The sequence below is a fragment of the Apteryx mantelli genome, chromosome 3, assembly GCF_036417845.1.
Source record: "Apteryx mantelli isolate bAptMan1 chromosome 3, bAptMan1.hap1, whole genome shotgun sequence".
NCBI lineage: Eukaryota > Metazoa > Chordata > Aves > Apterygiformes > Apterygidae > Apteryx > Apteryx mantelli.
The window spans coordinates 57,060,060-57,087,928 of NC_089980.1; the positions used below are offsets into that span (position 1 = coordinate 57,060,060).

General features: G+C 40.6%; 1 protein-coding gene across 1 annotated transcript in view; it reads left to right on the plus strand.

Annotated features, from left to right (window-relative positions):
* Window positions 1–882: 882 nt before the first annotated feature.
* The window catches only part of DISC1 (DISC1 scaffold protein), a 206,700-nt gene continuing 179,713 nt past the window's right edge, over window positions 883–27,869 (plus strand). Inside the window, exons 1-3 of the mRNA XM_067294574.1 lie at window positions 883–904; window positions 3,130–4,127; window positions 7,782–7,851. Coding sequence (XP_067150675.1) covers window positions 883–904; window positions 3,130–4,127; window positions 7,782–7,851 — 1,090 coding nt within the window. The remainder of the gene's footprint in view (window positions 905–3,129; window positions 4,128–7,781; window positions 7,852–27,869) is intronic.

Here is a 27,869-nt window from a genome sequence, read left to right on the forward strand (position 1 = left end):
TACAGATGCTATTAGAGCATTTGGTCAAAAAACTTAACTGCCACTTTTGTGGATGAAAATGAAGACTGATTCTCTAAAATAGATTAGGTGAATGTCCTGCTGTACTTCAGCGTCGTGTTGAGTACAAGAGGATGTGCTTTTTCCACTGGTGGCAAATGCTCGGCGGCTTCACCTTGCCTGTTGCATCTTGTTAGTGCAGCTGGGGCAGCAGCAGCCAGGCTGGCCACCAAGCACTGCTCCTGGCTGAGTCTGTTCTTTTGCTCTGCGCTGTTAGTCTTTATGAAGCGTTGGCCATCAGGAAAGTTTGTTACGGTGAAAAAGCTGTTATAATAAATTAAGCCCTTTTTTGGCTTTCATAATTTGGGTTTGGAGCAATTTGCACATCATCTGGCATTAGAATAAATAGCTCTACATCTTCTTCTAGGATCATAACTTATGTCATGTTTTTAAAAGTTGTTCTGTGATATCACAATTGAAAGACCCTTCCATTTGTGATTTCTCTCTCTCTTCATCTTCCCCTTTCTCTCAGTAGTGTGATGCATTGCACACCATAATGCAGCTTTTTTGCGTTCCCTTCGGTTGCTTTCACTGGTTCCATTTTCCGTAGTCTTGCGGTTAAGCCGTGGGCTTGTCAGTTACTTGATGTGCTTAAAACAAAGCTGGGAGGGAATTACAAAAAAAATGAGACCTGCCTTTTTTTTTTTTTTTTTTTTAACAAGCCAGCCAAATTTGGTTCAGTTTGGTTTCTTTGTGTGGACATTAGATGTAGAAAGCTATAAGTAGAAGGCTGTGCAGAAGAACAAAGTCTATGAAAGCAGATTTCAGATATACGATCATGAACAACAAAAACGATTCTAAACTTCAGGACAGGGATATGACGAAATGCCAAATGTGCCCTTGAACGGTATGCCCAGAGCCCCAGGGATACCCGTTTGCCTGGATTTGGTGACAGCGGAGGGCCCTGCTGTTGCTGCCCCGCTGGAGAGCGGGCCTGGCTGCGGCCGTCGCCTCCTTCCCCTGGCCCCAGGCGCGCGGGGCTGAGCAGCAGTGTTTGAACAGTAGCCGTCTGCCTGCTCTAGGGATCCCTGGAGATTTAGTGAGGTTGATTTTAAACTGATTTTAACTAAACCAAGGAACCTTTTCCTTTTTAGAGGCAAGGCCTGTGGCTAGCCTTTGTAGACTGTGCCAAAGTGTATCCAGTCTTAGAAAGACTGAGCTTTTCCTGGGTTCTGCTGATTTGTTCTCAAGTTTTGACTGTCGTTTTGTATATAAACTAAAAGAATTAAATTCTGAAGAACATTTTGTTCAAGTATAGTTCCCTTGCTTCAAGAACAGCTTCTATTTGTTATGATTTCTATTAAATTACTCCCAGTAGAGCATTTCACTGTCTTTTTATAGTAGACAGGCTGATAGGACTTCATAACCTTTTTTATTTCTAATTTCTGTGATGCTTTTTCCTCTGGCAAATAAAAGATAACATAAGAGACAGCTGGGGTATTTTAATTTATGGTGATAGGTAGCAAAATACTGAAACTTGACTGTAGTCCCATGGTAAGATGCCAATATTGTAGTATGTGGAAAACGTTTAAATTGCTTTTGTTGAAGGTTGTTTGAGAAGATATAGTGAATGTTAGGAAATGTCCACTGGGAAGTTTCAGCTATTGTGCTTAAGTGTTTTGTATATCATGTCATTCTGATGAGGTATGTATGAGACTTCTCCAGGGAGTTGTTGAGATGTTTTTATCATGTGCAAATGTATCAGTGTAAAAGTTGACAAAGGGTTGTGATTAGAAGTGAATATTTAATATGTGTTAATGTGGATTGTCCTATATTACATGTGTGTGTGTGGGGGAAGAAACTTGCTTTTTTGAAACACCTCTGTGTCAGCGATCAGGATTATTCTAATGCCTGACGTTCTGGCAGTTGATTCTGTTTTGCTGCATAGAAGGTGGCTGATCAAGGGCATAATTCAGATAGTCACTAGATCCCTTTGAAGGGTGATTCTGGCCAGGTCAATATGTTTTTGTGATACAAACTGGCTGATGGTGCAGAGCTTGTGTTCCCATTGATTGTTTGCAGAAGAGAACAACGGAATACCTTTTTACTAGCAGTAAATCCATAAGAAACTGAAAGTAGTCACCATGTTGGCTTTTATTTTTTAACTCTTGGCATGCCTGACATTTTTTTCAAATTGCCCATAAATTTTGTACAGCAATATACAGAAAACAAAGCCGAGCTACTGAATTTTAATCTTCCATTTTTAATGTTCTTTTTTTTTTCCCCAGATCTTTCTATTCTGCTCTGGAAGCCATGAATCTATCTTTTCATCTATGTATGCAAAGTATCTGGGGGGAAATTGAGCTATTGAATTGAGGATCTTTTCTTAATAGCATTAATATTGCAATAATAATATTAAATATGTGGTGATAATAGTTTCTGAGGACTGATAGTCCTGATGCAAAACTTTTGTTATTAATTCCTATGGTTTGGACAAAAAGTAGTGCAATAAATCTAAATGAAAAATTATAAAATATCTTTTTAGTCTGTGGCTGAACATCCATCATTCCGCTACAGATTCACTTCTGTTCTGGAAGCAGGATCTGGAACACCTTGCCTGTGTTAATAAAACATGAATATGAACACGAAACTGGATATGAGCAACAAAAGATACATGCAAAATTTCTCTGCAAGTGTCGTTCTCTTTTTAATGCAGGTTCAGTGCTATACTAGATGTGCTTGTACGTCTGAAAATCATTCTGGATCAGAGATGCTAAAGTTCTATGCTTTATCATGGTGCTAAGTGAGTTGAGAATGCAGAGAACTACTATGAATAGGGAAGATGTTGTGATTCATCATACACAGCTTTGTGTCCTGATGGACATAATTATATTAGTGAATTCACCTAAAAGCAGGTGCAAATTCTTTAGAAAGTGAATGAGTACACACAGAGTTCTCCGATAACAGCTTTTCTCCTCTTCGCACAGCATGGTCAGTGTCTTTGTTTTGTTGAAAAGGAAACTGATGCACTGTCTGAAATTCCTGGAATAATTACTTTCAGATGCTACAATATTTTAAGCCTAGAAAATTGCAGAAACACTTTAATGACTCCCCCCCCCCCCCCCTTTCCAGATGATCTGGAGCACTTAATACCTGCAGGCTCTCTTCGTAAAAAGAAACTGGCAAAAAGACCTGGATACATGAGACCAGAAGCTCAGCAACAGAGAGAGTCTCAGTCCCTGAGTGTCTGCAAGCCATTCAACCCAGAAGAGCTCAAACATGGCAGAAAGCATTGTGAAGGCTTTGAAAACTGCCCTCTATGCGGACAATGCAAAAATAACTTTGAATTCTTATGCTGTCGTTCAATTGCAAATAGTGCTGTAGTTCCCACTGACGTGGTAACAACGTTGGCCACTGCTGGAAATATGCCAGGAAGCTGCAGAAATCTTTCAGGTTACAAGAGTCTGCAGGCAGAAAACATAATTACACCGGTTTATCCTGCCACAGCCACAAGCAAAGGAAACATTTCTACTGTATGCCGTTCAAATGCACGTCAGACAACCCATAGTGCTAAAGTAATTGAGCCCCAAAAGATGTGTGCTTTGGATGAGACAGAAGTGAATAGCAACTGTGAATATCAGAGAAAAGAAGTTGCTTCTCATTCCGTTGGTCCACACAATAGCTTTAGTTCAAGCTTCAGCTTCATACAGCTCTCCCTGAACTCAGCCTCTGGAGTAAGTGATGCTGAAGGCACATCAACTGCCAAGGAAACCGAGTATGTTCTGCATCCCAGCACCATGGGAAAGCTGCATAAACTAGAAAAGAGGGAAATAGCTTGTGAGCACTCAGGAGCTTTGCATTGTTTCTCTAGGCCCAGTGAGGATTTGAAGTATGAAAATGAGACCACAGTGAATGATAAACTACAGGATTGTGAGACTGTCTCTCTCTCAGATACAGATGCAACGTTTTCATGTTCTACAGATTCCTCAGATGCAGCATCTGCTGGTTCTTCCGTCACCTCAGGCTATGAAAGTAGCTTTACTGTTAGTGACCATAACTGGGATACTTTGATGAAAAAATATGAACCAGTGCTACTGGACTGCCTGCTTGGCAACCACACTACATTAAAGGTTTGTAGTCTTACTTCTTCATCTTTTATTCCTCTCTCCCCCTCCTCCCCCCCCCCCCCAATTCCCCCAAACCTTCATATTTATAGTGCCAGTACCAATGTCGAAGTTGATGCAGGAGTCAGGATATTAATGACTTTTGTGGCATTTGTTCAGAGGTTTACAGTAATGTGTTAGTATGCAGCGTGTTAAAAGTAGCATGCCAAAAGTGAGGGAACCCTGTTTTCTTTCCCTTTTGGTTGTTTGAAATAAAGTGATGTTGTTGCAATACTTGGTTCCTGTGTTCTACTGAAGTTATGATCCTTGTGTCTAGTATGTCGTACGTCAGTTTCTGAATTGAAGTGCTGTGCCCTTTCAGAGGGGGCTGTTTTGTCTGCTGTTTGGAGTATATGTAGCAGGAACTTTGGGAGTGGGAAGAGCTATTTGCTGGATGCATCATGATTTAATAACACTGAAGTTTGTAATCGGAAATGCGTAAGTTTAGCTAGAGATTTCTTTGAGTGAGGCACCCGTGAAAACAGCTAGTAATGGGTATGTAGATAAGTGTTCTCCCAGCAGGAAAAAAATGGAGTCCAAGTCCCTGCTCTAACTTAGGCTAGGAATTGGGCCTTCTTTTCTTCCACCTCAGAGTACTGTACTGTTGGGTAAGGAGTCTGCCTTCTCGCATGTATATCTGCCAATGTATAGACATGCAGCCTCATTCATTGAATTCTTGGGCGGAGGGAAGCCTTGGAAAGGCTCATTTATGTTCCATCATAAAATATGGTGGTGTTTTTATTTATTTATTTTGATCTCAGGTATTTTGGAGAGTGCAGGGGGGCACCAGAGGGAAACTAATCTGAGCCTACCTATGATAAGGAGCCAAATATGGGCTACACTGTGCATATAGAAAACAGTAATGGGGAGATTAGTGTGGACAGGATAGATTTCATAAATTGGGCGGTGTGTGTTTTTAAGAGTCTCTCCCTAGTGCCCTGGGTGTTCGGAGCAATGTCTAAGATGTCTGTGCACTGCAGGTATGCAGGCACACACAGCTGAGCTAGCGCTGCCTATACTGACTGTGCTAAACCCGGGATGGGCAGCCCTGCAGAAACCCCAGTTCCTGTGACTTGGCTCAGCCGTGCCTGCTGAGATGCGCTGTATCGTCTTTAGGCCTGGCGAGACAACCTGTGCTGGGTCAGCCTGCGGGGAGACCGCGCAGCCCTTCTGCTTAGGGGAGGCAGAAGCCGAGAAACATTGTGGTCACGAAACATTGTTCTTTCTTTACTATATCTATCATCTGACCTGGGCTTGTAACCCTCTCTAATATTTATTTTTCATAGAGGTTGCGTGTAGGACTCAGATTAGGTTCTCTTATGTACTTTTGCAGACTTCACACACGTTGACATGGGGCAGTTTCTTTGACTTCATGTGTGGAATGACAACGCGCTCAAAAGCTGGGATTTTTGGGGAAATTATTTCTCTGCAAATTTGGGAATATATAACAAAATACAAATGGTTTTCTCTCTTTTTAGTATGCTTTTTTGACAGACAAAGGAAACATTTCTATCTTTAATTTCTTTATCCATTAATTCATGGAATGGAGAATTGGAGATTTGTGTCCTTAGATGTCTGTGCTGTTGGTTAGCCAATTGTGTATGTTTAATTTGAATCACCTTCCTATTGTAATGATAATGAGAGAGTTCTCAAACTTTTCAGAAAGGAACCAAAGAAACTGTAGACAAGAAAAGGAGACAGTGCTTTAGTGAAATTGTTTAAAAATATGCTTTTTCGTATTTAGAAAAGCGGTGATCACATGGTACAGATATAGGTCATGCCACTCTGAAGTGACTGAGCTCTAAACCTCTTATTAGCCTGCAAATAGAAAGCACTTTATTGCGACAGCATCAGTCAGATAGCCGTGGGCATGTGTGTGCTGCAGCACCCCAGCTGCTTTTAAATGAGCTGCCAGGGTGAGTGCATGATGGGGTAAGCAGTGCAGAAAGCAGCAGTGCTGTACTCTAGCTATAGATGGTTATAATATATCATATATATGAAAAAAGTGTCATTTGAACCATTCCCATGGCAAGCTTCTTTAGAACTCTATCAAAAGTATGGCATAAAATACAGAAAATAATTTATGGCGAGGATTCAGAGCTCCTCCCTTCACTAGGTTATGCATTCCTCACCAGCCTCAGTGACAAAAGATTGGTGTTTCTGGGTGTGAAAAACAAATTAAAAAAAAAAAAAAAAAGCTTGAAGGGGAAGGATATATATGTATGTTTTTTTGGTTTTTTGCTTATGTAGTATTACGTTTGGAGGATCCTATAGCATATTATTAATCAACCATTTTAAATTCTTTCCTGGCTTTGGCTTTTCTTGTTCTTTTCTGACTAGCCTACTTTCACTTACCATATTTAGTAGGGATACCGTTAATTTAAATGCCTTGCCTAATTTGTGTGTTGATTGTGTAGTCAAGATAACTGAGTATTTCTATTAAGTTGCTGATTGACTGTACCTATTTTTCGGTGTGAAGTCTAGAAATTTAAAAGTAGAGGTTAAACTGTGAAGTAAGGAGTTAGTGGGGAGGGAAGTCTTTTGTAGAAGCAGAATGTCTCAAATATGGATTTTCTTGCATTGGAAAATGCTTTTCCAAGCGCTTTCAGGCTTTGGGCTATGACAATATATATGCTGTTTGTTTTTCCAGGCATACTTTTCTCAGTGCTGATAACAACTTGTTGGTATAGGTCATGTACAAATTTAATAAGAAGAAAACATTTTTCAGTTTTATAACTCTAGCTATGCTAGGCTGTGGCTGGTGTGGCAATGAGGAGAGAACTGCATATCTTTTAACCAAATTTCTCTGTTAATAAACTCATAACAGCATTTGAATATGGATCTGGCCTTCCTAATTTTTAGTAAAAGATGAGGCTTTAGAGCTTTGGTCAGGAACGGTCAAGTAACAAAGAGAAGCAGTAACTTTTGTAATAAGACTTTATTCTTTTAAGAGTTCTTTTGGGTGTGAAAGGGAACTTCCTATGTGGTATAGGGTTTTTTGAGTGTGTTTCTCCCCATCTAACGTTTGCAGTGTGAATGCAAATGTTGCAGTGAAAATGCAGGTGTTAACGTTTTGTAGGTGAGCCTAAACTATATTTTAAGGAAACCTCTTTGTCTGCATGTAAACACAATTTTCTGTGCCAAGTCTCTTTTTACTTGCAGAAGAAAATGCAGTTTGCATATGCAAATTTCTGGATTTATTCTGTGCAAAACTGATATACACAGAAAATTGATAGAGTGGGCTCAGAAAAGAATATTGACTAGAATGTGAGAACTGAGTAAATGTGATCAAAAGTGGATGCAATGTTATGAGAGTATCCTATAATCAGCTTCACTTTTAATAATTAAAAGGCTGAAAAATATCCTGCAATCATACAATTTCTTTTACTTTTCAAGAAATATTGTTAATCTTTGTAGATATCTGGACTAAAGCCATGCTTGGCTCAAGTAGCTGCAACTCAGCTGTTTTGAAATAGGTGTGTCCACTTAATGTGTGTTGGGCTTGACTCACAAAATCAGGCCACTCTAGTGACGTAATAATCCTGTATATTTATATCGTGTAGAGGTTAATAATGATTTTAAATGAATTTCTTCATAATTAACTCTTTTCTCTTTATATAGATAAAATCCTTGATTTTACGGCTTCAAAGGCTTCAGGAAAAAGCAATAGAGGAAGATGATTATGATAGAGGTGAGACTTTTCTTATTCTCCCACATTCCTCCCATGATCCCCATTGGATCATGCTGTCTTTTTTTCCTTGTTCCTCTATTAACTTTGTTTTATATTTGCTACACAGCTGTGGTTAGGTTCAGAAGATAAGAGTTCAATGAACTATATTCTTTATTCTGTAGTGTGGCAGAAAACAAATTAAAGAAAGAAGTAGGTCAGCAGCAGGTAGCAACAGTTTTTATTTTCTTGAGCCGCATTACCATGTGGGAAGGTTGAAATGTGAGTATCCACCATCTGGATCAGCTGTTTTGAAACAGCATGACTTTAAAAAAATACAGAAATGAATGAAAGCCTTGAATGGAGAAAGGAAGGGCACTGCCTGCTGACAAAGTGTGATGTGTTGCTTTCCACATTTAGTCATGGCCTTACAGCAGAGCTCAAGCACAGAAATGAGGTCAGTAGCTATTATAAAAGTGAATGATACTGTCCTGTAGGATTAACTTGATGTACACTGAGTTGAATCAAAACCAGTTATGGAATATAGTGATAGAGGTGCTGGCAAATATCTGTATTTATTTTTCCTCTCAAAAGCATTGGCACTTCTGATAAGCTGCATATGTGCATGCATGTGCTAATAACTGGGACATTTGTTAACACATATCTGACGTTTCTTGATGTTTCCCTTTATAGTAGTCCATGTTCAGATACTCGTATTTTGATGGTCTTAAAGTTCTAGATGAAATTCTTCCTGCTAGATTTGTCTTCAGTAGGCAGGTACTGCAAACATTTCACTAAAATCTGCATGAGTGCATCTGAGAATGAGGCTGGAGAAAAATAGCTCCTCTCCCTCTATTCTTTTTTCTCAGCTTTTGGGGCTTGGAAAGTGGTCAGGTCTGACTTTCAGGCTTCCAGCTCACCTTTCAAAATTAATGTGTAAAGTCGCATGTTTGTACCATGGCTCTGTTACCTCTCCACCTCGCCTCACCCCCCCCCCCCAAAAAAAGGGGGGGGGCTAGGATGTGTTTTAACACAGTCTAGGGAGTAGATGTGTGACCCTCCTGGAGAAGTGGTTCTGTTGGGCTCTTGAAGGTTGGTCTGTATAGAAGATAAGTCTGCTACTATCCAAGTCATTCTTTTAGTGTGACATTTCCCAAAGGGGTGAAGCAGTGTGTTAAAAGCTGAATGTGTTGTAGGTATTCATGAGTTTATCTCTGTGAAACAGACGTAATTAATGTGTATGTTTTACATGTATAACGCTATATATATATATATATTTAAATATCTGTTGATTGAGTTCCCAGTTGGAGACTTCCTGACAGCTGTGTACTAAGTGCGTGTGGTTCCCACAGAATTCAGCTGGAGTTTTTTTGGGTAGTCATCCACATTGATAGCGATACTTGGAGTACACCAGGTTTGACATCTGCATGTGATGCTGTGTAGTCACTGACCACACGGAAAATCATGATTTGTCTAATCTCGCACAGAAAGCTGTTGTGTGGTTTTCCTGGGTGCTAGTCTGCGATTTTCAAAACAGGACCATCTTTCTGTTGACCCTCATTTTATCAATTACACTTTTCAGTTTCCACCCTAGTTATCAGATAAGCAGCAGAGAAGGCAGTCTTGCATGAATACCCCTTGCAGTAAAGGAGGAAAAGTCTCCTTTGGGGCAGAAGGGGAAGAGGGGCAATAGTATGTGGTCTGTATATTGAAGAATTCAAAAAGCTGACTTTTTTTCCCCCCCCCAAGAATTGTCAAGGTTTCAGTTTAAGGGATACTTTCTAAGCCTTCACCACCACCGAAATAAGCTTGTGTTGGTAAAAGCTTTGGTATTGGTCACCCAGTGAGCTGGATCAGGGAATTGGTTCTGGCTGAAAGCTAATGTCACAGGAGGTTTTGGGCAAAGTTTACATGAACAAGATGGGGAGCAGTACAAAGGTGAGGAGAAGCATCCACAGACATAAATCCTGTTTTCTGTGTTCTGTCTGGCTCATGTGCACAGAAGACGTTTGTCCTGATACGGGGCTAGCTACCGAGGCACTTGAAAGACTTTGCCTTGGCCTCCTGGATCACTTCTAAAAATGGAACTCCAGCTTAATGCAAGTGTTCTCAGAAAATGCCATGTTCCTTTGTAGTATGTGACTATATATCCTTAATTTTATCCCTTCCTAATTTTTGAGTCCTTGACCTACTTTTGATCTTACTGGTCTTTGTTCCTCATCTGATGCAACCATCAACCTTTTTTTTTTTTGTGCCTACTTTTCATTATTTTCCTGACATCTGAACTGAGTTCCTGAGTTTTTTCTTCAGTGTAATGCAGGCTGCTTATCTCCAGGGAAAGGCTCAGATTGAGAAGGTATGGAGCCGCAAGAAGAATTAGAGCTGTGACCTTCCTTCCTCCCCTTGTGGTGGTGGGCTTTTCACCTTTGCCGTTACAACTACATTGCTGCTATCAGTAGAATACCAAGTCCTGCCTGGTGTAAAGTTAAACCTAAAAGCTTATTAAAGAGCTTACAGATTGGCCCAATACCAATTTCTGTGTTGAACTGAAATCTGTAATTAGTCTCTTTTAAAGGGATCTTATTGCCAAATATTGCTAGCAGGGGATGGAATTGCTAAATGTGCAGAGCTATGATGTGGTATATAAATAGAAGTATATTATCAGGGAGTGGGAGAAACTGACAGTATATGCAGAGGTCTGAGGGCATGGTAACTAATAATAAAAAGAGAATTACTGTCCTTGTAATTTGGGGGTTTTCTTTGAGTATAGAGTGAGTCCTCTAATAAGAGAAGAACTGTTTTGAACAGGAGATTGTGGTACTGCAGCATGTGGTAGTAGCACGAGTTCTGCTGATCTGGGAATGTTTCAAAGGAAGGGAAGCTCTAGTGTGATGTGACTGTGCTGGCTGGGAAGTGTCATGTATGTGAAGGGCTGAATACAGGGAAGGGGAGAGCAGCTAAGAGGGGCACAGGTGACTTTACCTGCAAATAGAGGACTGAAATATAGATAAAGACAATATCATGTGTAACTGTGGTATTAATCGCTTCAGGAGTAGTGGCTTTTTTCCAACTTCAGCAATGAACAGTAATTCAATGGATTTTTCAGACTTTGGTTTTTCAAACGTTACCCAGTCTTGCAAGGAAGGGTTGCACGCGTGTGTCTTTTTTTACAGCAGTTTGGTGGGAAGGAGATCTGTTATACTTTGAGGAGTTTTAAGTGCTTAGGGCTGGCTTCTGCTGTCTGCTACTGCAAATTTTTTAGCAGCTTGGAAGAAAGGTAAGCATATATTGAGTGACATCAATGCTTTCCTGCTCTCCAGAGCTTTTTGAAAGTTGCCATAATTTCTAGTAAATTTTGAAATGGAAATGTACATAAAATGGCACCCTTACAGAAAGGACTGTATTTTCAGTTACTGTAACAAGATTCAGAAATGCCTCAGAAATACAGGCAAGCTTTTCCTGCTACAAAGCCGTGAACAAATATCCTGTTGCAAACAGGTCAGGAATAGGGATACATTTATTTTCCCCTTTGCAGAAACACAAAATAGATGCTTGCTGCTTGGAACTGTTAGAGAATATGTGTATTTTCAGATGGATGTTAATGAATTAGCACTTATTTCCTGAACAGATGATGCAATTTATATTGATTTTTTTTAAGGGATAAGCCTCAGCCTTTTTTTTTTTTTTTTTTTTTTGGGGAATCTATTTGCTCCACCTTTCTGCTCCCCTCGAGCTTGGGATGAGCATGGCAGAAATGGCTTTTGCCATTACTTGTTTACCTGTTACGTACCTTCTTTAAGACTTTCCTTGGCATGGTTAGGGTGTTGGTGTACAGAAACTTCAGTTATTCAAATGACCGTAGTTTCTTCCTGTACTTTTCAGCACTGCCATTTGTATGCAGTATGCATTTGCAGCCTGAGAGTGTAAGCAGGTTGGGGCAGGGGCTGCCTTCCTGCCCCAGGTTCGTGCTCGTCTGGTACGAGATCACTGAGAGAGCGCGGTGCTGGGAGACGTGCAGGGTACTTGCTATTGAGCCTCTTTTCATACTGTAGTGGCCCTGTGTTGTTTCAAACATAGCTGTTTCTTTGCTGTGAAGTGTTTGTGTCAAATGCATATTCAGTGAGATGAATCTCCTTCTCAGTCCCTGTTTAATTTTAAATGTGAAACATTAGGATTTTACATGTTTTATTGCTGTTCTGCAGGTCTAGATGATGAAATGCAATGAAATGGCCTGTTTGTTTCTGTATTTACTTGCAGTCTCCTCTTGATGGCCACACTACTGTGTATTTTCAAAGCAAATGCAATACCATGGGAATACAGTAACAGCCTTTTGCCTTGCACAGCGTATAGTAAAAACTGGTCTGTTCTCCAAGGATCGCTTGGAATGTTGTCATGGCTCATTATTCATGATGGAGCTTGACAGCTCCAAGGTTAAACATGCTGCTGAATACAGGGGAAAAAAAAGCAGCATATTTTTGTGCCTGGAATTTGGGCTTGCAGTGGAAGCAACATAGCTGTATATTTTGCAAGTACAAATCTCATGCCCAGATATTTTATTATCCTTTTCCTGTTCTTTCCCTTGGTTCTTGAACTCCTTAAGCTCACCTAATGTGAGGGGCAGACAGATTAGTAATAAAGGGTCAGGACTGAGCCTTGCAGCTGAACTCCCCTAATGGCTTGCATGCTCTGTTGTTTCTTCAGAAATAAGTTTCTTACAGAATTACTTTTTTTTTTTTTTAATTTCTTGCATGCAGGAATGTGAGCATATGCACTCACTGCTTGCAGCTGGTAGAGAATATTAACTTCCCTGTGCAAGCAGATTACATTCAGAATTAGAATTCTCCAGTGAAGCTGATCTAGTAGATCAGGACAACTCCTCATCAGTCAAACATGCCAGGTTGAATACAGAAACATCAACACTTGCCATGGCAAAACCTGTCCCATTTCAGCAAGGAGACTTGGTACTGTAGTTACCTTTAAAGTGGTATGAGCTTCCGGTTATTTTAGTTTAGGCTGCAGGCCTTGAGGAGTACATACAAGGTGGTGAGCTCTCATGGGCTTGTGCACTGAGTACTCTCCAGAAACAGTCTTTGTGTTTTGTTTTTTCCCCCCCTTTTTGTTCACGTTCTTTGAGATCTTGTCCTACTGTGTGTCCTTTCCTTGTCTCAGGATCTGCAGGACACCCTTTGCCTCTGCCTAAAGGACAGAACGTGTTGTGTAGGAGCTGAAGAGTCTTTCCTTTCCCTTTCTAGACTTGTGATTAAGGGAAGTTGCGAGAAATGACTTTTTAGCAGTTAGGCTTCCTTAAATTTACACTAAAAGAAATGCTGTTTCTTACTTGAGCTGCTATTTGTTTTAAGCAGCTGCAGAGGGGAATAATACCAGAGTATAGTGCTAAGGAATGACTGTACCGAAAATGTCATTTGTTAAATGGTATTTAGAAGGAAGTCTTGGGCCCTTAGCTTCCTACAGCACTTCTTGCAAAAGCTGAATTATGCATTAACCCCAAATTCTTGGCCAGACTACTACTTGTATAGTTCTTTGGTCTTTCCAAAATTCTCTTTGCTGTTTAAACTGAAAAATACTTACTTGGTTAAGTGCTGTTTCTCGCTGTAGCTGTTAAACATTTGAACCAATTTGATCTTTTAAGCGCATGATTTGATCATTTTTTTCTTTCTTGGCAGAGCTATTTGCAGATGAGGGTTGGATAGAATCCCTGCTTAACTGTACTTGTATTAGTTTGAACTGAAATGCTTGCTTGACAGATGGTTGTTATAAGAGGACACAGAAATGAAGGCAAGTTATTTTCTTTCTGAGGAAGGACAATGAATGTGAGAGGCTATATCTAGAGGCTTTATCTATTCTTGCTCTCTTTGAGAGCAAAGAGCAAATTACTTGGGATGGTGGTACTTTCAGGATGGGATGTATCTGTGGGAGTAAAATCCTTAAACATAGCTATATGTTTAGCAAGGCATAAAATAAGTGAGGCTACTGATAAAATAAAAGGTGGTGGACATGGGAGGGGTAGACCTTCTGTGACACAAGAGGCAGATATTATTGGGAGCTTGTAACTTGCAGTTACAGGCCATTGAGTTGAAACTGGGTTTGGGGTGGATTTGACGAATAGGGCTTTCTGGTGATACTTTCAGAGCCTTATCCTGTCATAAACTTGTAGAGACTTTCTGTGATCTGCAGGTAAGTCTTTACTTTTTGGGTTTCATTATTTTTATAGCTTGCCAGTAAACATTTTGGGAGAGGGGGAGAAAAGGGCTTGTGCAAATTCTCATAAAAATTTTCTTTGCAAGGATCTTGTTTATACCATCTTTCTCCGACAGCTCAAATAGCCTTCAAAAAATGTTTTGGGTGGTTAAGGAAAGCAAATGCATACATGAAGTATAAATTAGACTGAATTTTTCTTGCAACAAAACAGAAACAGCTCCAGCCTTGCAATTTTTCCACCTTGTCTGGGCTTCTCTGTTTAACAGACCAGTCTGAAATGGAAAAACGAAACTTTTTTGTCTGTAACCAGTTAGTGCTTGGTGCTAGCTGAGACTGCAGACTAAGATACCACAGTTCAGATGCTTGGTCTTGGCTTCTGTCTAGTAGCAACAATAACAAGATCACCATTTCTTTTTATGTAGTCTGTGTCAGACTTATCCAGTTGGTAGTGATTTTTATCGCAAAATTGGAACAGGAGTTGATCCAGTCATAATTTAGAGGTCTGAAACTCCTTATCCCACTGTCAGTTCTTTAGCTGTCTACCTGGCAGATCTGTTTCTATTTTAGTCCTAAAAGTATATGGTTACGGCCAATGTTTACAAGAAGCGATCTGGTATACATTTCTGAGTGTTCTACCTGATTGTCTGCACTTGTCACATATATGGAGCACATGCTAGAGTACATGCAGCTTCAGCGCAACACTTTTGATGTGTTTACTATCCCCAGTGCTTCTTAGCTGAACCCCCATCTTGGCCTTTTTATTCAGTTTCCATCATGTGAGGGCATGTCTTTGAGGTAGAACAGGATCTTGCTGTTGGTCTGTTTATGCCCATGCATTGAAAATGCAGTTATGTTTTCTGTATCTTTAATTCCTTAGCCAATATTGAAGAGGAAGCTGCTTTAGTCATTCAGTATCTTGCTTAGACTGTGCGACCTAAATATTTTTAGGAAGCAGTAGTGTTTTGTGGGATTCTACTATGCTCTCTTATTTTAATCTTGGCCATCATGAAGATGTTCAGCTACATTTTGTGTTTCTGGAAGCTGCCTGACAAAAAGAAAATTGCTGAAGTTTTGGCATACCATACATTTGGAAGCTTTCTCTACTGCCAGCCATCTGCTGTCTAAAACTGACACCACAGACTACCCCTCCTATGATAGCAGGACTCTATTTCTTCATCCATGATGCAGCCAAGCTGTTCCCAGACAGCCTGGCTAGTCTTTTACAAACAAGCAACAAAAAAACAGGAACAAAATAAGCAATTATGCATAATTTAATAGCCTACTTGCTGAATTGTAGTTCTGAAGTATAAAGTTCTGATGGGTGTAACTCATGGGATGTGTTGATACACTATCTGGACAGTACTAACTGAGTGACATGGTTCTCCTGCTACTCAGCCCATCTGCTTAATTGTCACTTGCAAAAACACTCAACCCAATTTTATATTCAAGAATGACTTATCTTTCTCTTGCTCTTAGAAATATTAACTCCGAATAGAAGAGAATTGTCTCCTGTTTGCAATGTGACCCCTGGAGGCAGTATGACTATTAATTGAACCAACAGTTAGAAATTGATTTTGCCGCCCTTGTCTTACACTTAAGATATAAACTTTTTAAGGGAGTGGGGGGGCACCTGCTCTTTTTAATTATTGTCTGCTTAATAGATGACTGCTCATGGACAGAAACTCATAGATGGCATGGTAACATAACTTCTGTGTAATTGGGGATTAAAAAGATGCTGAATGACTCTGTTTACTCTCTGAATGTGAACATGAAAGACTTATGGTCTGAGTACTCTGTGGGAAGCTGATCACGCTCCTTGCTGATTGCTGGGTTTCTGGTTGAATTCCTTAATAGGATATTTTTATTGGAGACCTCCTTGGGCCTTCCATCGCTTGTCAAACTCATCTGCGAAGTTGGATTGCCTCAAGTCAATTAACTTCTCCCTTCTCCTGAGGTTTTCCCTCTACATGCTCAGACCCAACTGTCCATACTCAGATGTAGTCACATTTCCATACACATATATGCCCTCTCTGTTTCTCCCTTGTGCTGCCCTTCAGCCTATACAAGCCTTTGGCTATTTCTTTCATATTTGTAGTTGGTGGAAGGATAGTGATAGTAGAAGTAGTAAAAAGCACTGGTTTATGGACATCTTACATTTTCTTAGGGCAGTGTAAAGATTGCAGAAATGACCACTAATCAAAATGGTGGAGAGGAGGGGCATCAAAATCCTAGTGCTCTTACACAATGACATGCTTTGAAGAACTAGTTGCTGGGCCTGAAGGTAAGGCTTACAGCAGCAGCATTGAAACTGATGTTAATTCATGCACCCCTCTGGCATTTCCTAGTGCCTCTGGACATTTCCCTGCTAGAGGCAGCTTACTGGAGAAATAGTTTCTTGGGAAAGGCTTTAATGTTTGGATTGCTAGAAGCTGTCCAGAGTTCATCCACCTCCTCGAGGAATGGTATCAGAGGTGGTAAAGAGCACATACAGACTATCTTTTTTATGTGCTTTGACAGCGTACAAAGCATCTGTTGCATTGCACCAAAGTGTCATGGATAATGCTGTAGAACAGAGTACCTGGGGAAAATGGTCTCAACAAAAAGACCTGTTTATAAATGGATGGATGTCTGCAGGGTTTATTTTTTGTCATCATGTGCTGTACCTGAAATATTTCTGTACCATCCTAATGTCCCACCTTAGACTTGAAATAGATGCAGCTGACTTAAGTACTAGAATTACAATATCTAAACTGCAGACAATCCTCTGTTTCCAGTTTTTGTCCCTCCATAAACAAACTTTTAAAAGGCATGTTGCAAGGAGGTACTAAATATTGCTTCCAGAAAAGCTTGTGTACGTGAAGCGTGTTAAGTGAAAGCACCAAGGAGACCAAGGATTGAACTTGATGTTCATAACAATATAATATAATAATATCAATATGTAATAAGCACTCTCGAGTAAATGTTTTTATAATAATTTTGCCTAGATCTACAATTTAAGTCAAGCAAAATATGATGTGGGATTTTTTTCTTCATTTTCTTCCTACTGTGTAATGAGACAGGTAAGATCAGTCCAGGATTGTAGGCACAGGTGTTAACTTTCTTGAGTTAAATGCATTGATTGCTCAGAGTAGTATTTTGCTGGTCTGTTATGATATCCAGAGAGGGTTTGTCACTAGGGGAAATATCTTTAGCAGTCTAACTAAAATCAGACAAGCTTTTGGACACACCATTTTGAGGAAGGGCTTGTGTACCTGGACGTTTGTCTTATTGTTCCAACTTTACTAGTTGCCCTAGTTGACCAGTTGGCAGCGGAAGCCTTGTCCTAACCATTCCTCAGTGTCATGGTAAAATCGGTGATAAGCAATGTTGTGTATGGTAGGCTAATGTGATGCATGTGGGAAAAACAGTTCTAGCTTCACATTAAAAATTGGTAGACTCTGTGCATTGCAAGTTGAAAGCGAACTTGTGACAGTTGCTTCTGTAAAATTTTCTGTAAAAATGTTGGGTTGGTGCTTTGCAGTAGTTGTAAAAGGTAGTCATGCTAGGAGTGGAGCAGGGGACAATACTGAAAACTTGTTGTGCCCCTGTTTAAATCCATGATGTACTTGTGTATATAGTCTTGGTCCCTTCATCTCAAAAAGGATATAGTCATCTCTAAAAGATCCAGAAGAGGACAGCAAAGACATTCAAAGTTACAGAACAACTTCTGTGTAAGGAGTGGCTGAGCAGACTGGGAATTTGCAAGGGTGGTTAAGCGCAGATAGAGTTGGACTGTGTGCGCTCCCTTCTGATATGAGAACTATGGGGCATAAGGTGAGCCAGGCTCCACACAGACCAAAGGCAGTGGTCACACATGCCTGTTCTCTGCTGCATGAGGAGCTCTTTGTCAAAGGATGTTGTGGATGCAAAACCATTGAAGTTTCAAGGAGAGGCTGGACATGTGTCTAAGCAGAAAAAACGTAGCAGGCTTAGGAAATGCCTTGAACTGGAAAAAATCAGAAGCTGGGGAAGTATTTAGAGGGAAGTATGATACATACTTGCCTCTTTCTTTCTTTTTCCCTATCCATTTCCTTTGGCTACTGTTGAAAGGACACTGAGACAGATGGATATTTGATCTAAGCTAGCGTGGCTGCTCTTATGTTACTGTTTAACTACAGCAGGCAAAGTGAGATAGAGCTAATATATGTTTATACAATATACTCTTCTAACTAAAAATCATGAAATATCTTCATGAAAAAAGAGGTGACTCTGAAGGAGGTAATTAAAAAGGGGAAATAATTATAGCCAGGTTGGAATAGTAATTGATAATATGCAAGTTAAAAATTTACCTGTTTCATTATACCTGCATAACCAAAAGAACATGTAGATAACTGAAATAATCAACTAAGAATATGTTCTTTTATGAAAAAGAAATTCACATCAAGTATTAGAAATTTGAAAGTTAAAGAGCAAGTGGTTTGGAATTTTCCATCATGTATGCCAATAGTAATAAAAGAAATGTATCTGGACTTAAAATGATTTCCTAGAGACTTATCCATGGGTTTTTATTAAAATACTATTCATTTTGAAGTCATGCCCCAAGTTCTCAGGTGTAGCTATTCTTTTGGTTTTGTTTTCAGTTAGCAGGTATCTCGGAAAACATTTTTTATGAAGAAATAATACCATTTAACTCTGAAAAACTAAAATTATAACACCTATAGATGGAGAGTATGTCAGTTAAGCTGCTGGATTTCTTCTGAAGGCACAGAAGGACGAGAAGGTAGCACTCAGCGTGGTGACATTTTCATTTTTTGTTTTCTTTATGAAGGGGAAGATCAGCCATGCAGTCCCACCAACAGTCCATAGAACTGTACACATTTTGAAATGAGTCATGGCATCAGAAAAAGGGATGTGAATAGGAATGTGAATATTCATCTAGTTTTTGAACTTAATTCTGTTTTATCTGTTGTTGGAGTAACTTTTTTTTTTTTAGTCCCAAGAGATTTTATACTTTTAAAGAAAATGTATGTTAAAAAATAAAACAACCTCCAAGTGAATTTTTTGCATCTTGTCAAATGCATGTGAATTGTTGTCATGTAATTTTTATAAAGGAAATATTAAAAGAAATGTGATATACTATTTTCATATTTTGCAAATGAAACTTTTCATGTGGTTCTCTTGTATTTATTGTTATATCATTTTTTATTGAGACTTAAGAATTTTGCTGCTACTTGATGTAATTTTTCAGGAAGAATGCAGGGCAACCCTCTAAATGCATACAGGCATACCATGTTGTCCACTGAGGATGTGTTCCCCAAAAGTGTGTCATTTAACAGTATAATGGAGATAGCAAAAAAAATTTTTCCCATAAGAATTAATATAAAGAGGAGGGGAGCACCCCGTAGGATAATGGGAATGGGGGAGAGATTTTTATCACCAGGAGGCATGGTTTAGCATTAAGTTTAAGTTTATGGGTCAAGTGAAGTTCTGTGTAGTTCAGTGCTGGATAGATGTGGCAACTTTACTTCAGACCTCATTTGAAGGTGGAATTTAAGGAGATGTTTCAGGCAGGCTTCAAGAAGGGAAGGGATGAAGATGGGTTGTAGGAAATCAGAAAAGTTGTGCTACACTGAGCCTGACCTTCTCCAAGTGTGTACAGGTAGTAACTTCCATTCTGTATTCATAAACCAAATATCATGCTTTGTTACCCAAGTTCACAGAACGTCTGCTGTGTCCTGTCCTTTAAAAAACAAATAAAAGGAATAAACCAAAAAAGCTCAGTCTTCTTTTAAGCACACATCACTAATTAAAATCAAAATGAAACAATCCCCCTTAGCACAGCACCCAAATTCAAAGTGCAGAGGAACCAGTTTGAAATATTTTAATTATGACCTTAAGGTTGCTGGAGAAAGCAGTTGTGAGCAAGAGCTGAAATCACCCCAGTCAAAGGCCGACTTCAAGAGCTGGTTATTCTGGTGCTGTCTAAGCACCAAAAAGAATGAAAAGAGTGAGGAGTTTTGAAGAAAGAAGTTCCAATCATGCTTAAGTCATCTGCCTGTCAGGACTAGGAGGAGAAGGGTTAGGGTGTATGAGTGTTTAAAAAATAAGTTTTTAAAATTTTCACAATGTTATGAAAAACAATAAGATCATCTAGGGAAAGAAAGGCTGAAGATGCTGAGAAGGAGAAAGAATAAGTAGTATTTGAAAAAAATTTCACTGTAGAATTCTTCCAGAATTGAAATCAATTCTGTTTCAGAGCAGTGTGTCTTCAGAGGCACTGTTACAAGAATAGCTTTCTGGTATTAAATATTCTGCCTTCACAAGTCTGCTCATGTGCAACGGTAGGTAGGCCTTCTGAGTTCTGTGCAGTTTGATATTTTCTGTCTTAGTTGCTTTTTTTGCTGTAGCTCTCAGAACCTGTAACAAGGTATACACAGGATCCGGTGGGATGCTGTCATTTTACTGATAAGATTTCTGCATTTCTTCTTTTGGACACTTTCAGAACGAATCATGCATTTACAAATTAGAAGGATGAAATCTGACAAAAAAACAACTGGTCTTCATTCTTCATGCCATGCACTGCCTTTGTGCTATTATCAAAGCTGTTGGATCTTTTTCTTTTACAATTAAGAGGACAGGGTTGCTGCTGCTCCGTGGTTTCTTTGGTATATTTGCTACTAACACATTCTCTCCTTCTCATGTGACATATGGGCAACTCGGCATGTTGGTTGAACCTGTCTGTTATTGTATGAGATGTTTCTCTCTTCCCTCCTCCCCCTTTCAAAATATTTAGGCAGTGCTTACATAAAGATGTTCTGCTGACTGACCTACGCAGTGGGGTTTTTTCTGGAGGGGCAGCCTTACATGCTCAGTAAAGCTATTTCATTGCTATTACTTCTCTCGGGAAATGGAAGGAGAAAAAGGCCTTTTCTTTTAAAACTTTTCTAAGATCGTATTTCTTTTCCCCCACTCATTACAAAGATAACCTTCTCTGTATGTCTGCCTAAAATTACCAAAGTCCATCTTTAATGTTAAATATTTGCCTGTCATGTAATGCAACAGCACACATTGTTTCAGATATCTCGTACAGCTAGTTAAAAGAAATACCTTTAAATATTACTTGTGGTGCAGAATTTCCTGAAGTACCCTTTGAAAAGCAAAGAAAGCATTTCTGCAGCCATGGTTGGCAACCAGAAAGGCTATCTATGCCAGAGTACATTGCATAACCTTTGGAAAAATCAAGAGAACAGCGTGAACTACTAGATTTGTTCAACTTTCATCTGCAGGCCAATTGACTCTGACAGTTGGAGGTCCTTTTCAAAGTGATGTATAGCACACAAACCTATCATCTCAGCTTCCAAGTGAGTAGACAGAAGAGACCAGGGCCAGGTAAAGGACACAAACAATACCAATTGCTTCTTCTAGGCAAAGCGGTTTAAAGCAACAACACAAACCTTTTTGCAGAAGAGAGATCCAGAGAGGCTGGATCTTTGCTGATATTAATACTCTCCTCAGCTAAGATTAGCTAGCTACCACAGATTCTTTTGAATGTTAGAATGCAGCACTGGCAATGTTTATTTCTAGTCAGAGAATCTTCTCAGGAACTCAAGGTAAGGTTAGAAAGTTTAATGAGTATTTCATCGCTGCCAGCTCTTGTGAAGTTCATGATTACCCTGTCCGTTTCCTGTCAGTGAGGATGCACTGATTCAGGCCGGTTCAGCCTTCAGTACCTGTTTGAAAAGCATCCTATAGATTCAGAATATGTCCAGCAGTAGTATGACATATTCAGTCCCTTACTGCCTGTGCATGGTCTTTGTACAAACCTCAAGATCAGATGATGCTTTTGCCAAACTTGGTTTTCAGTCCATATTTAGGTGACTGCTTCCTTCTGTACCGCTTAGCTACTTCCAAGAATAGGCAGTTGCTTGCTAGTGAAATTGGTGTGAATGACCACAATCAGAAAGGGAATGCTAATTACTAGAGTAACCCCAATGGAAATTTGAATCTCTCAAAATTGCTATCCATGGGTGGATTCTGTCCTCAGGAGTTTTGCACTTGTTCATTCAGAAATATGCTGCTTGGGGTTTCTTTCTGATTAAAGAAATAACAAGTGGTTAATTCTTCACTACCTTAGCTTTGATGGTGGGGAGCTCCTACTGTGAAAATTAGCCCCAGCAGATGCTGTTTTAAAACTGAAGATTTCTAATACTTCAGGCACGAGAATCATGCACTAAGAGTTCCTGCTGCATGCATAGCATGCTATGAAGACCTCCAGTGACTGTACAGCAGGCAATCGTTGCTTTCTCATGTTTCCCACTCTTATGCTGGCCGCTGCCATGCCCTCATCTTACAACATTAGGGTATCTCCCAGCAGCTTTCCTTCCTCCCACTCTGTGTTTTAGGAGCATGCTGGGCAAGTGGCTTTTGTCTTCTCCCCTGAGCTCCAGCTGCTTCTTCTCCCATGCCCATTCATTCAGCCAGCGAGTGTGGTTAGCCTGTACTGCTGCTGTTTCTGTCTGTCAGCTGGTGAGCAGCACTTGAATTTGCTCATCACCTGTTGTGGTCCCATGGGGGAGGTGGTGGATATTATCAGCCTGCTGCTGTGCTGCTGCACTTTTGGGGTTGTAATTGTCCTCTGCTCTGCAGGTGCAGAGCTGGAGCCAAATAATCGCTCTGTTGTCTCCCTGTAATCTGAAATCAAGATGGGGGCGTGATGACAAGGTGCATCTTCCTGCTCCCCTTCTCTCAATGAGTTAATTTTCACCAGACTGGAAAGCTAGTGACCGTTTCTTATCAGGTGGTATTTCCCTGCATTCCTGTATTTGCAGAAGCGCACCAGCAGCCTGAGGAACAATAGTGTGTGTGTGTGTGTGTGTGTGTGTTTGTGTTTGTGTGAAAGGAGCTGGAAGTCAGGCCACTGTGCTCTTTAATATGGGAAGGAACCTCATGCACTTTATCTGCTTGCATCAAAATGAAATACTTATGGTTGGATCTGTGCCCTCTGGAAACTACTGAATGGATTTGGGAGATGGCTGTGTGTGTACCTGCACAATGTTTTTCTGCTGCTTATGAATACTTTGGGCCTAATTTTGTATGCCATCCTCAGCACCTAGTGAAGTCCCCCATCCCTTCCTGAAGTTTCAGGCCTTTATGTGTGATTTCAGAGCAAGAATTTTAGCAGGAAGGTGTAACATGAGGCTAGGTTAAAGTTATCCTTTGCTATCTTGTTGTGTTGTATAGTTCTGGCTTGCTCTTTACCTATTTGTTTTGTCCTTCTTGTCAAAGCTTCCCATTTTGGAAGAATGGTTTTTTTTGTTTGTTTGAATGAACAGCATTTATGTTCAACTATGTATTTTTTGCTTTTTGTCTCTTCCTAGAGATTGCAGAGGATGCATTAAATGCTTGGCCTCAAATACTCTTCTTCTAGCTTTCCTCCTGCCTTCTTTTAGCCTAACATCTTTCCTCAGGACACATTCATTGAAAGCTTTCTCCTCACTGCCATGAGTCTTCCTTCTTTTGTGCTTTGTACCATACCTTCTACTACAGCTGGCAACCTTTTCGTCTTTTTAATCATTTGCATCACTGTTCCCTTATTTCCTTCTTTATCTTCCCTGTTTCTACTAACCCAGTGTAGCCTCTCTTCCTGCCTCTAGTATCTCTAGAAAATTCCCGGGCTACCCTGAGCACTGGAGGTGGAGCAGCCATATTGAGCTATAAATACACATCTCACCTTACCTGGTTTCAAAAGCTCACACAAAGGTCTTTATTTTTTCCTTTCCAAATCGCTGCCTGGAGCTAAAACCACTAGCATCCTGAGTGCTCTCTTCTTTAGTCCTGATGTGGCAGCAGACATGTGGTAGCTTGCAAGTCTAGGATTCAGCTGGAGTTGCACCTTGCTGTAACAGTGCTGAATGAGCTTAAGCCAGTGCTGATGCAGTTGGTCTGCATCCACTGCATGGGGATTAGTGTTTGAGCTCCCTTTCTCCTTCACATAATTTAGGTGATGTAATTGGAAGTCCTTGGCCCAGTGAGAGCCTTACAGCCAGTTGCCGTAGAGAAAAAAAAGATTTTAATCCCATTCCAACCCCTTTCCCCAGAATCTGAGGAAATCTGGACCTAGTTTCATAGCTAGGAGTCATCTTTAATGAATTTAGTTAAAAATGCTAAAGCCTCGTTTATATATGAAGAAAATAAAGCCAAGCTAGGAAAAGACAAGAAGCCTTAGTATTAGAGCATATCTTAATATCTAAATATCTTAATCTTTTCCTTAGAAAAGAAGTAATTTAAAGATTCAAATTAAGTAGAAGTGCAAGTGCTGATTTGTTTGAATTCCAGAGAAAGATTTGTGAGACTGGATGAAGTCACCAGGAATGTCTGAATTGGAGAAGAGACTATTTTTTGCTACTCATAAAAGATTTTTATCTCCTACTTCTTGGGAGTTTTATGTTAATTCTCTTGTCTAATGACAGTGAAGTGGAGAAAGAAAGTGAATATAAATCAGAGTGATAGCAGTGCAACTTTAGCAGCATCAAGGAGAAGTCCTCTTGAATGTAATACAGTAAGGTTCTAGGGAAACCTGTGTATTTCCAAAAAAATAAAAAAATGCTTTTAATCATCTGTGAAAGTCAGTAACAGATATAATTTGGTAGGAGACAACGTAGCTGTACAGCATTATATTTTATAGAAAATTTTGGAAAGGGTAGCATTCAGACATTTACTTTCTTTGAGACTTTATGCATATACTTTGTTGCATTTCAGTTCCTAGGGAACAGGTACACAACTCTGAAAATCCATTTTCAAGCACTTTTTTGTTGCACTCTTTTATGTATTTAAAACAATTGGTATTCTGCTGTGATTGCAGCTTCTGCTCAAATCAGTTTTAAAAATGTATTTATGAAAGAGATTTTGAAAACTTAGCACAGTGGAATGTTGAGTGTTTATTTTCTAATGCTTGTTATAGCAGAATTGCATTAAGTGTAAAAAGTTACAACCTCATGTTCATGGAGCCAGCTGAAGAGATCCGAAGGATTTCCTGGCACTAGAACTACGTACAGCATTTCAGAAATTGGCAGGCTGCCCTTAGAGACCTTTGTATCCATCCTTTGAAATTCTGAAACATCCACTCATCACTGCTGCAGGTGGGAACCTGTGCTAGATGGACCTAGCACGATAAGGAAGCCCAAGGCCCATTTGGAATTAAATCTGGCAAGCAATGTCAAGGACAACAAGAAGGGCTTCTTCAAATACATCAGTAGCAAAAGGGAAGACAAGGGAAAATGTGGGCCCTCTGGTGAATGAGGTGGGTGCCCTGGTGACGAAGCATACAGAGAAGGCAGAGTTACTGAATGCCTTCTTTGCTTCAGTCTTTACTGCTCAGGCCAGCCCTCAGGAACCCCAGACCCTGGAGACAAGACAGAAAGTCTGGAGGAAGGAAGACTTTCCCTTGGTGGAGGAGGAGTGGGTTAGAGATCATTTAAGCAAACTTGACACCCACAAATCCATGGGCCCTGATGGGATGCGCCCACGAGTGCTGAGGGTGCTGCTGCATGTTATTGCCAGGCCAGTCTCCATCATCTTTGAAAGGTCCTGGAGAACAGGAGAGGTGCCTGAAGACTGGAAGAAAGCCAATGTCACCCCAGTCTTCAAAAAGGGCAAGAAGGAGGACCCAGGGAACTACAGGCCAGTCAGCCTCACCTCCATCCCTGCCAAGGTGATGGAGCAGCTCATCCTGGAGGCCATCTCCAAGCATGTGGAGGAAAAGAAGGTGATCAGGAGTAGACAGCATGGCTTCACCAAGGGAAAATCATGCCTAACCAATCTGATAGCCTTCTCTGATGGAATGACTGGCTGGGTAGATGAGGGGAGAGCAGTGGATGTTGTCTACCTAGACTTCAGCAAGGCTTTTGACACTGTCTCCCATAACATCCTCATAGGCAAGCTCAGGAAGTGTGGGCTAGATGAGTGGACAGTGAGGTGGATTGAGAACTGGCTGAATGGCAGAGCTCAGAGAGTTGTGATCAGTGGTGCAGAGTCTAGTTGGAGGCCTGTAGCTAGCGGTGTCCCCCAGGGGTCAGTACTGGGTCCAGTCTTGTTCAACTTCTTCATCAATGACCTGGATGAAGGGACAGAGTGCACCCTCAGCAAGTTTGCCAATGATACAAAACTGAGAGGAGTGGCGGATACACCAGAGGGCTGTGCTGCCATTCAGAGAGACCTGGACAGGCTGGAGAGGTGGGCGGAGAGGAACCTCATGAAGTTCAGCAAAGGCAAGTGCAGGGTCCTGCACCTAGGGAGGAATAACCCCATGCACTAGGACAGGTTGGGGGTGGAAAGCAGCTCTGCTGAGAAGGACCTGGGAGTGCTGGTGGACACCAAGTTAAGCATGAGGCAGCACTGTGCCCTTGTGGCCAAGAAGGCCAATGGTATCCTGGGGTGCATCAGGAAGAGTGTTGCCAGCAGGTCGAGGGAGGTGATTCTCCCCCTCTGCTCAGCCCTGGTGAGGCCACATCTGGAGTACTGTGTCCAGTTCTGGGCTCCCCAGTACAAGAGGGATGTGGCACTACTGGAGCAAGTCCAGCGAAGGGCTACAAAGATGATTAGGGGACTGGAGCATCTCTCTTATGAGGAAAGGCTGAGAGAGCTTGGCCTGTTTAGCTTGGAGAAGAGAAGGCTGAGAGGAGATCTTATCAATGTGTACAAGTATCTGAAGGGAGGGTGTCGAGAGGATGGGGCCAGACTCTTTTCAGTGGTGCCCAGTGACAGGACGTGAGGCAACGGGCACAAACTGAAACACAGACAGTTCCATCTGAACATGAGGAAAAACTTTTTCACTGTGAGGGTGACAGAGCACTGGAACAAGTTGCCCAGAGAGGTTGTGGAGTCTCCTTCTCTGGAGATATTCAAAAGCCGCCTGGACGCAATCCTGTGCAATGTGCTCTAGGTGACCCTGCTTGAGCAGGGGGGTTGGACTAGATGATCTCCAGAGGTCCCTTCCAACCTCAGCCATTCTGTGATTCTGTGACCTCGAGTCTGATCTAGTCTGGCAATTTTTGTCAGTTCAAGATTGTTTTCTTAAATTCTTCTGCTGGTGTAATATGCACATGTTGCGTTTGTTGTACATGCTCGTGCACTGCTGGATTGTACTTGGGAAGGTGTAAGATGTAGTTTGTAAACTTTTCTTTCCAGTCCTTTAAAAAAAAATCAAACATTTTTCCTGCTAGAGTTAGGCTTTTACAACCACTCTGGTCTACAAACAGGGTGTGCATCTGGGGATCCCACTGACTTCAGAGTGCTTCAGATTCTTTATATTTATATTATTAAATATGGATTTTTGAGCCTTCATCTAGGCATCAAGGAGGAAGCTGACCAATGGTAAATTTTCTTTACACAGTAATACATTTATTTGATGAAGTGTCCAAGTAAACATAAATACAGCTCCAGAATGGGAGGATATATTATGTTGTCGTAATGCAGTTATAATAAAACATCCACAGCTCAAGGGAAATTCTGCAAATACAGTTCTTTGTTAACCTAAAAGTCAGAGACTTAAAAATTGTATTTCCTGTCCTTCTTTACTGAACAACTAGAAAACAAAAATCATTGAGGCTTTAATAAGGCTTCTGGATGTGCTTTACTGCAGCCACTTGCAACCTAATGTTACAGTGCTGCCATCATTCATAGTACTTGTCACGGAAGAAACCTACAATTCTATTATGGCTTTCTAAGGTCTTGATAGTGTTGTTATTGAGTATCTTTGAATAACTAGTTGAATTTGACACACTTAGGAAACATGCCAGAGAGTAAAACAAACATCACGCCCATTCTTTAATGTGGCAGCTGAAGTG